Raw genomic sequence first — 13,684 nt, forward strand, 5'->3', positions numbered from 1 at the left:
GCCACCCGAGCCGCAGGTGAGCCACCGCGCGGGGCCCCGAGTGGCCGGGCCCGTAAGTGTCTGCTCCCCAAGCGCGGAGATGCCCGCCCCTGCGCCTGGACGCGGGCCGCCCGTCTCCTCAGCGCCGCGGGGCTTGAGGAGGAGCGAGCGCCACCTGCGGGGCCGGGGCTCTCGCGGGCGGAGACGCCCTCCTGAGGGATCGGAACCGTGACGCCGCGTGGCCCGAGCCGGGGGCGAAGACGTCGCCGTGAGCTCCTGAGGGCTCGGGTGCCTCGCCAGGGTCTGGGGAGAGGAAGGACGGATGGCAGGAGCCCCGGGAAACCGTGGCGGGGCTGTGAGTCCCCTGTTGCCGCTTCCTGGCGTCGCCAGGTGAGTCGGCAGGTAAGGTAAGCAGGGCCCAAGGCGCAGGCAAGAGAAGAAACTTCCATTCAGCCTCCCCCGCCCCCTCCCACCTCACCGTTTAACTCTGACCATTGTTTCTGTGGTGTTGCATTCTTTTTTTTTTTTTTTTTTAAAGATTTTATTTATTTGAGGGCCTCTGGGTGGCTCAGCGGTTGAGCGTCTGCCTTTGGCTCAGGTCCTGACCCCGGGTCTCAGGATCGAGTCCCCGCATCGGGCTCCCCGCATGGAGCCTGCTTCTCCCTCTGTGTCTCTACTGTGTCTTTCTGTGTCTTTCATGAATAAATAAATAAAAGTTATTAAAAAAAGACTGTATTTATTTTACTGGAGAAAGAGGCAGAGCAGGGTGAGGGGCAGAGGGGAGATTCTCTCCCCTGGGACAGGGGTTGGATCCCGGATCCCTGAGATCATGACCTCAGTGGAAACCAAGTATCTGGGCCTCAACCGACTGAGCCACACAGGCGCCCCTGCATTATTTGTTTTAATTGGGTACATTAGTTTTACAAAGCTGGCATCATTATTACTGTATGTAAAATGTATGTTTTGTGTTAATTTTTTTCACTTATGTATCATAAATATTGCCTTTAGTATTGGTCACCATTGTAGGTAGTAGATTCTTGAGCAACACAGGTTTGAACTGTGTGGGTCCACTTATGTGGGGCTTTTTTTTTTCAGTACAGTACTGAAAATATTTTCTCTTATGATTTTCTTTTCTTTTTTTTTTTAAGATTGATTGATTTGAGAGAGAGAGTAGAGGGGCAGAGGGAGAAGGCGAAGGAGAGAAGCAGACTCCCTATGGAACATGGAGTCCCCACATCTCCGGGCTGGACTCCGGGCTGGATCCCAGCACCCTGAGATCATGATGAGAGCCAAAACCAAGAATCAGTAGCTCAACTGACTGAGCTACTGAGGAGCCCCTTCCTTTTGATATTCTTAATATTTTCTATTCTCTACCTTTATTGGAAGAATACAGTAGATATTACATACAGCATACAAGATAAGTGTCAGTCGACTGTTACTGGTAATGCTTCCAGCCAACGGTAGACTGTTAGTAGTTAAGTTTTGAGGGAGTCAGTATGTGGATTTTTGACTGCATGAGGTCAGTGTCCCTAACCCCCATGTTGTTCAAGGGTCAACTGTATTCGTCAGAACATTTTGAGTAATGCAAAAAGGTAACATATTGGCTTATATAACTGAAAAACCCAGGAACTTCAGAGTAATGGATTTAATTGCCCAAATAATAGCTTCAGGGCTCTCTGTCTTTTGGCTCTGCTTTTTCTAGGTTGACCTCATTTTCTTCAGTGGTAAATAGACTCTAAGAGGTGCTGTGAAGGAATGTTCATTCCATGCTTTCACTGTCCCAGCCTAGTGTTTCTTTCCTTTCTCATTGTTCCAACAAAAACTCCCATACTGGATCTCACCAACCTTATTCAGTCCTGTGCCCACCTTGAACCAATCATTATTGGAAAGCAAGCGCTATATAGAGTATGTAGAATTCGAATGTCCAGGTTAGGTGTGCCTGGACAGCAGGAGGAGGGATGCAACACCAGCTTCCCCTTTTTGGGACTGAGGCACTCATTCTCCCGGCTGATGGGAGTAGCTGCAGCTGATGCCTCAACTAAGTCCCTCTCTGGGAACTGCCCCTAGCTGATAGCCATCCCTCCCAGTGTCAGCACCTATCCAGATTGATGTGGGATGTGTAAGACCTAAACCCCAAACCCTTTGCCTTAGGTTGGAACAACACTGAAAGATGGTCCCAGCTCCACAGTTCTTTGCTGGGATCATCTGAGGCCTTTATGGCAGCTATTTCACAGTTCAGCTCCTTCTGCACAATCCACACTCCCTAGACTCTCCCACAGGTGTTGATTTTGACACTCCCCAGTAAACTTTCTGCATGAAAATCTCTATCTTACAGTCCTTATCTCTGAGGAACCAAGCTAAGACACGCAAACTACATGGACTGAGGAGCGTAGAGGAAGATTGGTTCCCCAAAGGAAAACCGGGGTGCTGAAACCAGAAGGGGGCCAGGAGCAGTCAGAAAAGATATACCCTACATCTGTTACTTTTAATAACTGCATGATACTCCATTGTACAACCGGATCATAATCTACCTGCTGCTCTCTTACTTAACACTAGGAAGATCACCTTAACATACAGCTTTGTGCATGTCTGAGCTTGGGTCGGGGGTGGGTGGGTGGGTGGGTGCATGCATGCATTCCTAAAAGTGGAATTGATGCACTAAAAAGATAAAATTTCTTGAACTTTTCCCTACTTTATCCTCCAGAAGTGGTAGCAATTGCTAGTCCCACCAAAAGACTACTTATTTCTCTGCACCCTCACCATTCTAGATTGTGATTCTTTATCAACCTAATAGATGAAATATCGCATCTCAGATCTTTTAAGTATCTTGACACTGAACATTCCTTTTTATTTTGTGAGCTATGTGTTCAGTCTTTGGTGTGTTAAAGTTTTTCTTATGACAAGAGCAGATTTGCAAATGTTAAAGCCCTCACTAGTAACAAGTTCCCTCACCACAAAGAACTTCAATCATATCCTAGTCAAAGGATGAAAATACATGTTGGAAACATTACTAGATTGCTGAGGAAGACGGAATAGAATGGTCACATGTCAAAAAGGCATGGCAGAGAACTCCAAGCAACGGTACAGACTGGAAGGGCTGTAGAAAGCTCCTCAAAAATGGCAGATCTGAGATTTTGAAAATATGAGTCCTGCACATGGCACAGAGGAAGGGCGAGAGCATTCCAACAAGGAGAGAGCAGGCCATGCACGCAGGAATGGATGGATGGATGGATGGATGGATGGATGGATGGATGGATGGATGGAGAAGGCTCTAGTGAGCAATAAAGATACAAAGTTGTTAAGACTCAAAGTTACAGAAAACCTCAAAAGAAAAGGAAAAATTTGTGGCAAGTAATGACGTAGCCACATGGTAACACATTTTAGGAATATTAATCTGGGATGAGGATACGAAACGAACTGAAAGTGAGGAAACAAAATGACTTCAGTGATAGCTTTTTGTCTTTTTGGTGGAGAGGGTGGCTGAATGAGGCCCTAGATTGGACTATGAAGATGGGATGGAGAACAAATCCAAAGGACTAAGTCAGGCATACTCCATGGTGGTTATAAAATGTAAAGGAAGGGATGCCTGTGTGGCTCAGCAGTTGAGCGTCTGCCTTGGGCTCAGGGTGTGATCCCGGAGTCCCGGGATCAAGTCCCACGTTGGGCTCCTTGCGTGGAGTCTGCTTCTCCTTCTGCCTGTGTCTCTGCCTCTCTCACTCACTCTCTCATGAATAAATAAATAAAATCTTAAAATAAATAAAATAAAATGTAAAGGGGGGGGGGGTAAAGGGATCTGAGCAGAGACCTGGCTAGAACTGGTACCTGTAACAGATGTTAGGAAACAGGCCTAGGTTTGAAGGGAGGAGTAAAGGACAAAGATGAGTTTGGCTTAGGAGAAACCAGGTCTTCAGCTATAATGCTATGTGCCTCTAAGCTGTTGGAAATGTTAAGTGGCAAGATGTTGATATGAGAGACATCTGCTCAGCACAATGGTAGCTGAAACGGAGATTATCTCTAATTAGAAGAGGCCACTTTGGGGCTGTGAGGAGACACATAATGTAGTACTTGTGTGTCAGCCATAAGTAGCAGAAAATGTTTGGAGGTGTCTCCCATCTCTTTCATGCTGTATACACCCACCACTTCTGCCCACCTCTGCATAACTGATTGTGCTACTCTTGGAGAGGAGTCATCTCCAAGAGCCTTCCACAGTGATCCATGGACAAGCAAGCTTGGTGCCACTGACCATCTGTGTTTTGCTTTATACTTTACCAAAATGTCTTCTCATCAAGTTTTTGCGTCATGGAACTTCAGAGTGAGGAGACCTTTATATAATGTAGTCCATCCCAATTTTAGAGATGAGGAAACTTTTCCTCCCTACTGAGGAAAGTGACTTACAGAGTACCTCATAAAGTAGGAGTAGGGAAAAGAACTTTCATTTTAGCTTCCAAGAGATGTCACTGCTCATCTTGAGTACAGTCTGTTCCCACAGATGTAGTTATTTCTAGAGCTCTAAAAGTAGGTGAGGCCCATGGACAAAGAATCCTTTCCTCCTTACCTCAGCTAAAAGGTACAGATTACCAATATATTATCTTAGAAATTTGTTACATTTTTTCATGGTTAAAATAAGAACTTATAATACAGATCCAAACCACAATGAGATACCACCTCACACCTGTCAGAATGGCTAAAATTAACAACTCTGGAAACAACAGATGTTGGTGAGGATACAGAGAAAGAGGGACTCTCTTACACTGCTGGTGGAAGTGCAAACTGATGCACTCTGGAATTGCTTATTGTTTAGCAAATTTGATTTCATTATTAGGTTCTAGATTTGGCCTTAACCCATACTTAAATGTGAAGAGTATCATGTTTTTCAAATAAGATTAATTATGTTTCATCCATACACTCGTTTGTGTCAGTACCAATATTTATCTCCCTCATTGGCCTTTTGGGGGGGGTCCTCTCTGTATCTCTTGGATCTGAATGCCTGTTTCCTTCCCCAGATGAGAGAAGTTTTCAGCTATGATTTGTTCAAATATACTTCATGGTCCTCTATCTCTCTCAGCCTCTTCTGGAATCCCAATTAGACATATATTCTTCCTTCTCAAGCTATCATTTATTTCCCTAAACATTTCCTTGTGGGCTTTTTTCTTTTTTTCCTCAGCTTCCTTCCTTTCCACCAACTTGTCTTCTATGTCACTTACTCTCTCTTCCACCTCATTAACCCTAGCAGTTAGAGCATCCAGTTTGGATTGCATCTCAGTTAAAGTATTTTTAATTTTGGCCTGATTAGATCTCAATTCTGCAGTAATGGAGCCTCTAGAGTCCTCTATACTTTCTTCCAGAGCCACTAGGAACTTTCTAATTGTATTTCTGAGTTGAATTTCTGACATCGTATTTAAATCCACATTCAGTAACTCTGGCAGAGTATTGCTTCTGGTTCTTTCTTTTGTGGTGAATTCTTCCTTCTAGTCATTTTGTCCGTGCACAGTGGCTGTATGAGTGAGCTGAGTCAAAAATATCAACCACTACCTAAGTAAAATACGCCATAGATGATTCTGAAGAGATCGGAGACTAGAAAGTAAAAGAAAAAGAACAGAACAAAAGAAAACAAAAGGACCACTTAAAAAACAAATTTTAAAACAAAATAGTAAAAATGAAAAACCAAAAACAAGAAGAAAGAAAAAGGAGGGGGATCGTGGTAGTGTGGAAGTGATGGTGGAGAGAGAATATATAAAGACCCAACATCAACCACAAAAACATAAACAAGATAAAAGGGGGGCAGAATGGGAGGGAAGAGAGAATATAGTCTCACAGAATGAACCAACCTTCGTGTGTTAGAAGGTACTGACTTTCACCGTTGTAAAACAAAATGAGACAAAAAACAAAAACCCATATTTCATGTATCTACCAAAGTTAAATTGAGTACATTGAAGGAAATCCAGAAGCGAAAAATATATCTAAGACATGTAATTGCAGAAATATGAAAGTCAAAAAGGAAAAAGCTTAAAAATGAGTTGGTAAAATAGTGTAGTTAAGGCGGGAAAAAAGAAAACATTGGAATTTTTTATATAAAAACAAGTCATAATGAAAAGAGAAAGAAATGAAAAAAAAAAAGACCTCTAGCTCTACATATTTTCCCTCAGTCCTGGAGCTTTCCAGTGCTGCTTGTTCAGTAAACTTGCTTTTCCCCTGTTCTTCCAGCAGTTCTGGGGGAGGGGCCTGCTGCACTGATTCTCAGGTGTCTACCTGGGCGGAGATGCCGCGCCCCTTGCCAGGTGCGGGGCTCAGCTCGAGCTGTGAGCTGTTGATGGAGCTGTGAGCTGTTGATCGGGTGAGGCCTTTGCTCCCTAGCGGCCCCACCTCTGCCAGGTCCAAGGTGAAAAGAAGAGGGGAAAAAAATGGTCAGATTTCCAGCTCTGGAGTCGCGCTTCCGAGAGTGAGTAGTCTCCCAGTCCGCAGGCCCGGATGCCCCTGGGGTTGGGCTGGGGTGTGCTGATCCGCACAGCCCGGGGCGCCCCGCCGTGTGCCTCCCCGCCTGTGCCCGCCGCAGGGGGAGCGGAGGACAGCCAGTTTTGTCCGTCAGTGTCCCCGGATGGGGGCCCTGCACCGCTGGGCCTGCGCTCCTGGGGACCCCCTCTCCCGGAGGGAACGGAGGACGGCCGCCTGCACCTGTCGCCCGGCCCTGGGGGCTGGCTTCTCCCTGATGCCCCGAGGGCGGCGGCGCTCCCGCCCTTCACCGAGTCGGGACTGCGGTTTGCCGCGAGCCTTCTCCGAGCCTTCTCCCGGGCGCTCCTCCTCTCCCAGTGTCTGCGGGAACCTTGAGGCTCCTCGGCCTCTCCTGTGGTTCTGCCCGATTTCCCTGCCAAGCACTTCCCGTCAGGGAAGACTCCGGCTTGGATTTTTAAGGTTCCCACTTGTCCAGGGCTGGGCTTTCCTGGCTCCACTTTCGCCCGGCTGGTGGCAGTTCCCCTCCCCCACTTGTTTTTCTCCACCTTCCTACCTTGTTAGAAGCGAACACTTTTCTCTGTAACATTCCAGCTGTTCTCTCTTTACATCTCAGGTCAAATTCGTAGGTTTTCATGATGTTCTGAAAGTTATCTAGGTCAGTTTGTGGTACCAGAGGAGTTGAGGACCCCTACTCTTCCACCGTCTTCCTGCCGTTCTATTTATCTCCCTCAAATGCACAATTAGAACTCAACAGAGATCCTGTCTGACTTAATGTCTTAAAGTAGCTAGATCTATTTATAACGCCTAATAAAAACCATTTCTCTTTACTTTCCACAAAACTTTCAGTTGGGGCCAGCAGACTGATTCATAATACTAGCTGAATGTTAGCTTAGCTTAGCAATGGCCTTCACTCAAAGTATCTCCAAGGTTTGGGCGTCAAAGTTTATTGCCTGGTCAAATCCACAAAAACAAACAAATAAACCCTCAAAGAAAACGAACTAGGATTTTCTAAACAAATTCAATAGTACTAAAATATTTAATTCTCTAATCTCAACTATTTTTTCACCTAACACTTAAATCCTGTTACTAATTGTAGTTTTTAAGATTATCCGCATGGTTCCTACCTAATAGACGTGCTATGAAACACCAACCTAATTTGTAGAACTTGGAGAATTTGTAAAGAAATAAGACTGAGGAAAGGGTTAGTAGTGGAATCTGTTCTGAAGACATTTGTCATGAATATGATCCTAAGAGTAATTTTAGCACATAATTATATGGAGTGATGATAGCAATGAACAGCTATGCACCATAAACCATAAACCATTTAGATGTCAAGCAAAAGGAAATGGTGATAGGATAGCTTTAAAAAAAAAAAAAGCACAAGAAAAAATGTCTAACTAGTGAGGTTGTTGGATCCTCTGCCCAAGATTCTTCTCCAGATGGTTCTAAAATTGAGAAACTTTTGGGTTTTTTTGGTGGGGGATGGGCAGAGTATGGAGACAATAAAGATTACACTTGTAACAACTAATTGCTCTTCATTCTAGGATTTTGAAGCATATTTTGTTGAGGGAATGAAAGAGAAGAATCATAGTCATTCAGTTAAGGAGAGTCCATTTATCTTGACCCATGCAATGACCCTGATTCTAAAAGAATGACCAAACTTTTACCAAGTGAGCAGGCTGCTGGGGCTGATTCCAGAAATGAGGTTTCTATACAGCCAGGAAAATATACAACAATCTAGCAGATATGCAAAATAATATCCAACTTTACTTTGTTTTTATCAGCCAGTCTTCATGAATGCTAACATACCCCAGTCCTTTTATTATTCCATATTACTAGATTTTTAAAAAAACCTAGAATACCAAAAGTTTGAAATTTTAACAGATGGGCAAGTGCCTTAGAAAAATAGAACTATTTCAGAATTTTAGAACAGCAGAGGGGTCCTACTGATAATCTAGTTAAAGTCCTTCCCCAGTTTTCTATCTAATGAGGCAACTGAGGCCTTCACTCACAGACTAAATGACTCACAAGGACAAAACTTTCCTCAAGCCTCTTTGTATATATCACATATTTGGGCTGAGCTCCTGAAAGAACTCGTTTGTTTTAGCTAGAAAAAGACTCTGCATATCTATTATCTACACTAATCTTTTAAAAGTATGTAATACAAAAGCAATTATGTTAATCCTTGATTTAAAATGTCATACCAACAAACTTATGATATATTGCAACCATTTTATTAATATGAAGCAACGAGATAAATCCTTTAACAGGAATACTGATTGACTACCATGATTGTGGATTGATACTTTGATGCAGTATCAGACTTGCTTGAAATTATGTGTCAATTACTTTCACTTCCACATGTATAAAACATATATATTTCACTGTTTGAAAGAACAGCACACAGCCATGCACCTCCTCTTTCTGGTTTAAATGCATGTGAATACCTTCATGTACGTTAGAATGTTCATGGCTCAAGGACTTCATAATACATGAACAACTTTTCAGTACACTATTTCTGCTCCGTCATTTCTTCATTTCTTTTTTTCTTTTTTTTTAACTGAACGGGGTGGGGAAAGCGATACTGTGGTAGAAAAGACCTTTTTACAAGGTTTCTTCTGGAAAAATGTTTGAGAATACAGTTTTAGTCCTATAATGACTGTAATCAAGATCATCCTACAAGGACATGAAGGTAGATTCACTCTCCTGGAGAGTTTCTGATCTTATTAAGAATATCACAAGGGGAAAAAATAGTATAAACACATCCTGGCAGCAGACTCTCCTAGAGAGATATTTTGAACATATTTCAATCCTAGAATGACTGTAATGAAGATGACATGACAATTGAAATCATTTTGCTAAAGAAGTTTGTGTCTGAAGACACAATGTAATTAAATGCTGTTATAATTTTTTATGTTTTGTGAAAATATTAGAGGCCATGGAAGCAGAAAAATGTAGTACTATAACAAAGAATAAGGAAACACTTATAAAGAATAAACACTTAACACGTAAAAATTTTAAATGGTATCTAATAAATTTTCATGTCAAATCTTTTAACTAAACATATAAAAATTTTAAATGGCAATGAATAAATCTTCATGTCAGATCATTTAACAAAATCCACAAATAGATTATAAAAATTGAACAATCATAAATGTCTTATGTATAAAGTTTTAAGGGAAAGTTTAAATTTCTACATTATTTTGTTTAATCAAATATTTGAGGAATTTTAAGTACTGCTGAGAAGCAGTTGATATATTTCTAAAATAATTCAGTTATGAAAATATCACAATTAAAGTTTGGCATAGTAGCATTCCGCAATCCTCAATCATCCACAAATGTTAACCGTCCAGGCCCTTCATTCTTCATCCATCTCCTGTATCTCTTCCATCTGGGATCATTTGCCAATTTTTTCTTTAGTTCTTCCTCTTGTTCCTGTTTATAAACCTGTAAGTATAAATCACATTAAATGACTTTACCACCCAAAAGGAAATATTTGTTATTACCTTTATGGCATATTTACATTTTTCAAATATAACTTTAGTAAAAGTTTCCTATGAATGTAGTGGTTTGTCCTCTGAAGACCATACATCTAAGGATACTAAGCAGTTAAGCACTTTAACACTTGGTGTTAAATTAAAAAAACAAAAACAAAAAAAATCATGTACAAGAATTTAGTTAATTTTTGTCACTGATTTCTATACTTGGGAATACATTCTTTTCCTCACTGAAATCATATATCAGCTGAGTTTCAAGGGTTTTAACATTCTCTCTCTACAACTAATGTCCAATCTTAAAGAATCACACTTCATTTCTTTAATATGGTACTCTGAAAATTTAACTGATGACCTGCAGTATTTGTTGATCCTAACCAAGGAACAAAATGACCTTACATATAATCTGTATCCAAATTCAAAGATAATTATCGGTTTTTCAAAATATTTCATCAAGGTTCCTGAAAAGAGTTAAACAATGTAGGTTAAGGACAAAGAAAATTCTCTCTGTAACATCTTAAAATCTCAGGTGAAGCTAAAGTGACAAGTTTTCATAACCAGTTTCATCAAATTTTAGGCAGAAATGACCTTACTTCCAAATTTTAGGAAGTAACGACAAAGATCACCTCATATAATAACAGACAATTCAGCCCAGGTTAGCCCATGAAAGATACAGTTTTGTGAGCTGGGCTGCTTACCCTACTTAAAAAAAAACTTTTCAAGTAATTTAGAAGCAAAATAGTATGTTACCTTAAATTTTTATGTTATTTACAAGCAGGCTAACTATATCTACTTGTAAAAATATTCTTGCAATTCATAGTAAGTTACTTAAATATAATTCAGACTGGAACTCTACTTTCAGTAAAATCTATTTAGGTATCCTAAATATATAAACCTATATATACCACCATACATAAAAAGGAATGTCTATGAAACTAAAAAAATAGGGATCCCTGGGTGGCGCAGCGGTTTGGCGCCTGCCTTTGGCCCGGGGCGCGATCCTGGAGACCCGGGATCGAGTCCCACATCGGGCTCCTGGTGCGTGGAGCCTGCTTCTCCCTCTGCCTGTGTCTCTGCCTCTCTCTCTCTCTGTGTGACTATCATAAATAAATAAAAATTAAAAAAAAAAGAAACTAAAAAAATAAATATATTAAGATTCCTTAAGATTTTACTGTGCTATATTCTTTTTGTTTTGTTTCTTTAAAATAAACTCTACCCTGATGTGGGGCTCAAACTCATGACCCCCGAGATCAAGAGTCACATGCTCTACCGACTGAGCCAGCCAGATACCCCATCACTATTTTATTCTTATATTTAATATATTAGCCTATTAATTTTACCTCAAACCTGAAATAATACTATTATGATGAGATTAATAGTTCCTTTAAGTTAGCTAAGCAGCTGATCACCTCAAGGTAACTAGTGTAGCTGACAATTATAGAATATAACATTTATTAAACTGCCCAAAGTTTAGAGACATTAAAGAAGTAACTTTTCATACATATGTTATTATACAGAAGATTCTATCCTCATATATTTTGAAGTTATTTCAACAAAATTTCCATGTCTTATTCCCTCCCTGTTTTGTTTTTTTAATCTCTGTAGCTAAGTTTACATGACTGAAAGAAAATTTGGAAAACAAATTTTACTTAAAGCAATTAACAGAAAGTTGTTGACACCCCTGCAAACATACATACTATCCCACTGCAGTTTAACACAACAAATTAGACCAATCTTAAGATTTTCAACATGAGTCAACGTATTTGAAGTTTATCTTTTAAGAGAAATTACAGGTTAAAAACCCACTGTCCCACTACCAAATACAGTCACACTTTCAGTAAAAATAGTATCTTTATTCACTACTTAAATCTTGGATTTCAGAAACTGGAGTGCACTTCTGTGATCTGATCCCTTCTCATACACCAAATTTTAACTTCATAGGTAAGATGACACAAAAATCCCAGTAATTACTCACCTCATAATTCTCCTTTATCCAGAGCTCTCGTTTAAGAAAAGTTTCTTTTTGGTGGTCTTCTAGACTATCAAACTGAGACTTCGACATCTTCATGGATTTACGTATGATATATAGTCTTTCTTCTTCCCCATATTCTTTGCCTTTGATGTTAAAATTATAAATCCACCGGCAATACCAGACTATATATGAGCACAGGTGAAAAGGTGCTAAGAGAATTTGAAATAGGAGAAGGTCACATATCTGGGGTTTCTGATAGCCTCCTTTTATATCTATTTTACTTTTTATAATGTTTTTTATGATGTTCTCCTCCTCGTCACGAATTTCCTCTTTGGACTTTTTGTTTCTGCCCTTCTCTTTGGCTTTTCTGAGTAACCCCTGCTGCTTGGCAATCTCCATGGCTTGGATGCGGTATTTGGGTACTGTGGCTAGGTAGCTGATTGCCTTGTCATAGCTGTTCCACCAGCTGAAAAACTGAAATATTTAACAAAGAAAAATAGATCATTTTTACTATCAAAATGCATCTTGATGAACAGCATCCCCCCCCGCACCCAAAATCATTCTGATTAAAAATAGGGACCTCAGGAGTACCTGGATGACTCAGTCAGTAGAGCATGCAACTCTTGATCTTGGGGTCATGAATTTAAGTGCCATATTCAGCATAGAGCTTACTTAAAAAAATAAATAAATAAAATAGGTACCTTAATCATCCTCTGTAAATAAAAGATAAAATTAAACAATGCCCACATGTACATGGGACCTAAGGCTGGATGGATAAATCAGGTAAGCCCTGAGCTGCTCCAGAAAGCCATTAATTCATACAGGAGATACCCAAGATTAGGGGATAAATGGAATCATACCATACCTGTGAATTCACAGCTACCATTTGGCTTTCCCTAGATCACTATTAAGAAATCTCTTCCTCTCTTTTTTTTTTTAAGACTGTGAGACTGTGATCTACATTCTGGGGGAAGACCTAAATGGCAAAACTAGCCAGTGAGAAACTTGTATAAAAAAAGAAAAATCTGGGGATCCCTGGGTGGCTCAGCAGTTTAGCGCCTGCCTTCAGCCCAGGCGTGATCTTGGAGTCCCAGGATCGGGTCCCACAAAGGGCTCCCTTCATGGGGCCTGCTTCTCCCTCTGCCTCTCTCTCTGTGTCTCTCATGAATAAATAAAATCTTAAAAAAAAAAAAAGAAAAGAAAAAAGAAAAATCGGGCAGCCTGGGTGGCTCAGCCGTTTAGCGCTGCCTTTGGCCCAGGGCGTGATCCTGGAGACCCGGGATTGAGTCCCACATCAGGCTCCCTGCATGGGGCCTCCTTCTCCCTCTGCCTGTGTCTCTGCCTCTCTCTCTGTGTGTCTTTCATGAATAAATAAATAAAATCTTAAAAAAAAAAAAATCACAGGATACAGACTCAGGCAATTATATTCATTCCATCTCTTTCTTAAACAGTCTCAATATATCACAGTAATGCTCAATCATCTTCTGAAGTAAAAGATTCCAATATATTTGACTCTTATTTGACTAGAAAACACATAACTTATTTCACAAATATAAGGTTTTGCTAATTGTCAGAAAGAAGTCCTATTCCTTACATTTCCACACATTTCATTTGCTATTTTACTGAATGAATATTGCAGTTAGACAATAATATTATGAAATATTATAGTAGCAATCTATTACAACTAGGGGAGAGAATGTTACCAGGATATTACATTATCTAAAACAGAAAGGTAAAATTATCCTTGCTTTCCCCTTTGAAAGGAAAATACTTCTGCAAAAGCAGATTC

General features: G+C 40.6%; 1 protein-coding gene and 1 long non-coding RNA gene across 2 annotated transcripts in view; one reads left to right on the forward strand and one right to left on the reverse strand.

Annotated features, from left to right (window-relative positions):
• The window catches only part of LOC129494667 (uncharacterized), a 22,168-nt gene continuing 8,484 nt past the window's right edge, over window positions 1-13,684 (forward strand). Inside the window, exon 1 of the long non-coding RNA XR_008661372.1 lies at window positions 1-369. This is a non-coding gene — a long non-coding RNA (uncharacterized LOC129494667). The remainder of the gene's footprint in view (window positions 370-13,684) is intronic.
• The window catches only part of DNAJC25 (DnaJ heat shock protein family (Hsp40) member C25), a 26,935-nt gene continuing 21,892 nt past the window's right edge, over window positions 8,642-13,684 (reverse strand). Inside the window, exons 3-4 of the mRNA XM_055301549.1 lie at window positions 11,899-12,369; window positions 8,642-9,876 (exon numbers count right to left, since the gene is read on the reverse strand). Of these exons, the coding sequence (XP_055157524.1) occupies window positions 9,754-9,876; window positions 11,899-12,369 (594 nt within the window). The 3' untranslated portion in view covers window positions 8,642-9,753. The remainder of the gene's footprint in view (window positions 9,877-11,898; window positions 12,370-13,684) is intronic.

This window comes from Nyctereutes procyonoides, unplaced genomic scaffold (assembly GCF_905146905.1).
Source record: "Nyctereutes procyonoides isolate TBG_1078 unplaced genomic scaffold, NYPRO_anot_genome, whole genome shotgun sequence".
In the NCBI taxonomy this organism is placed as follows: Eukaryota; Metazoa; Chordata; class Mammalia; order Carnivora; family Canidae; genus Nyctereutes; species Nyctereutes procyonoides.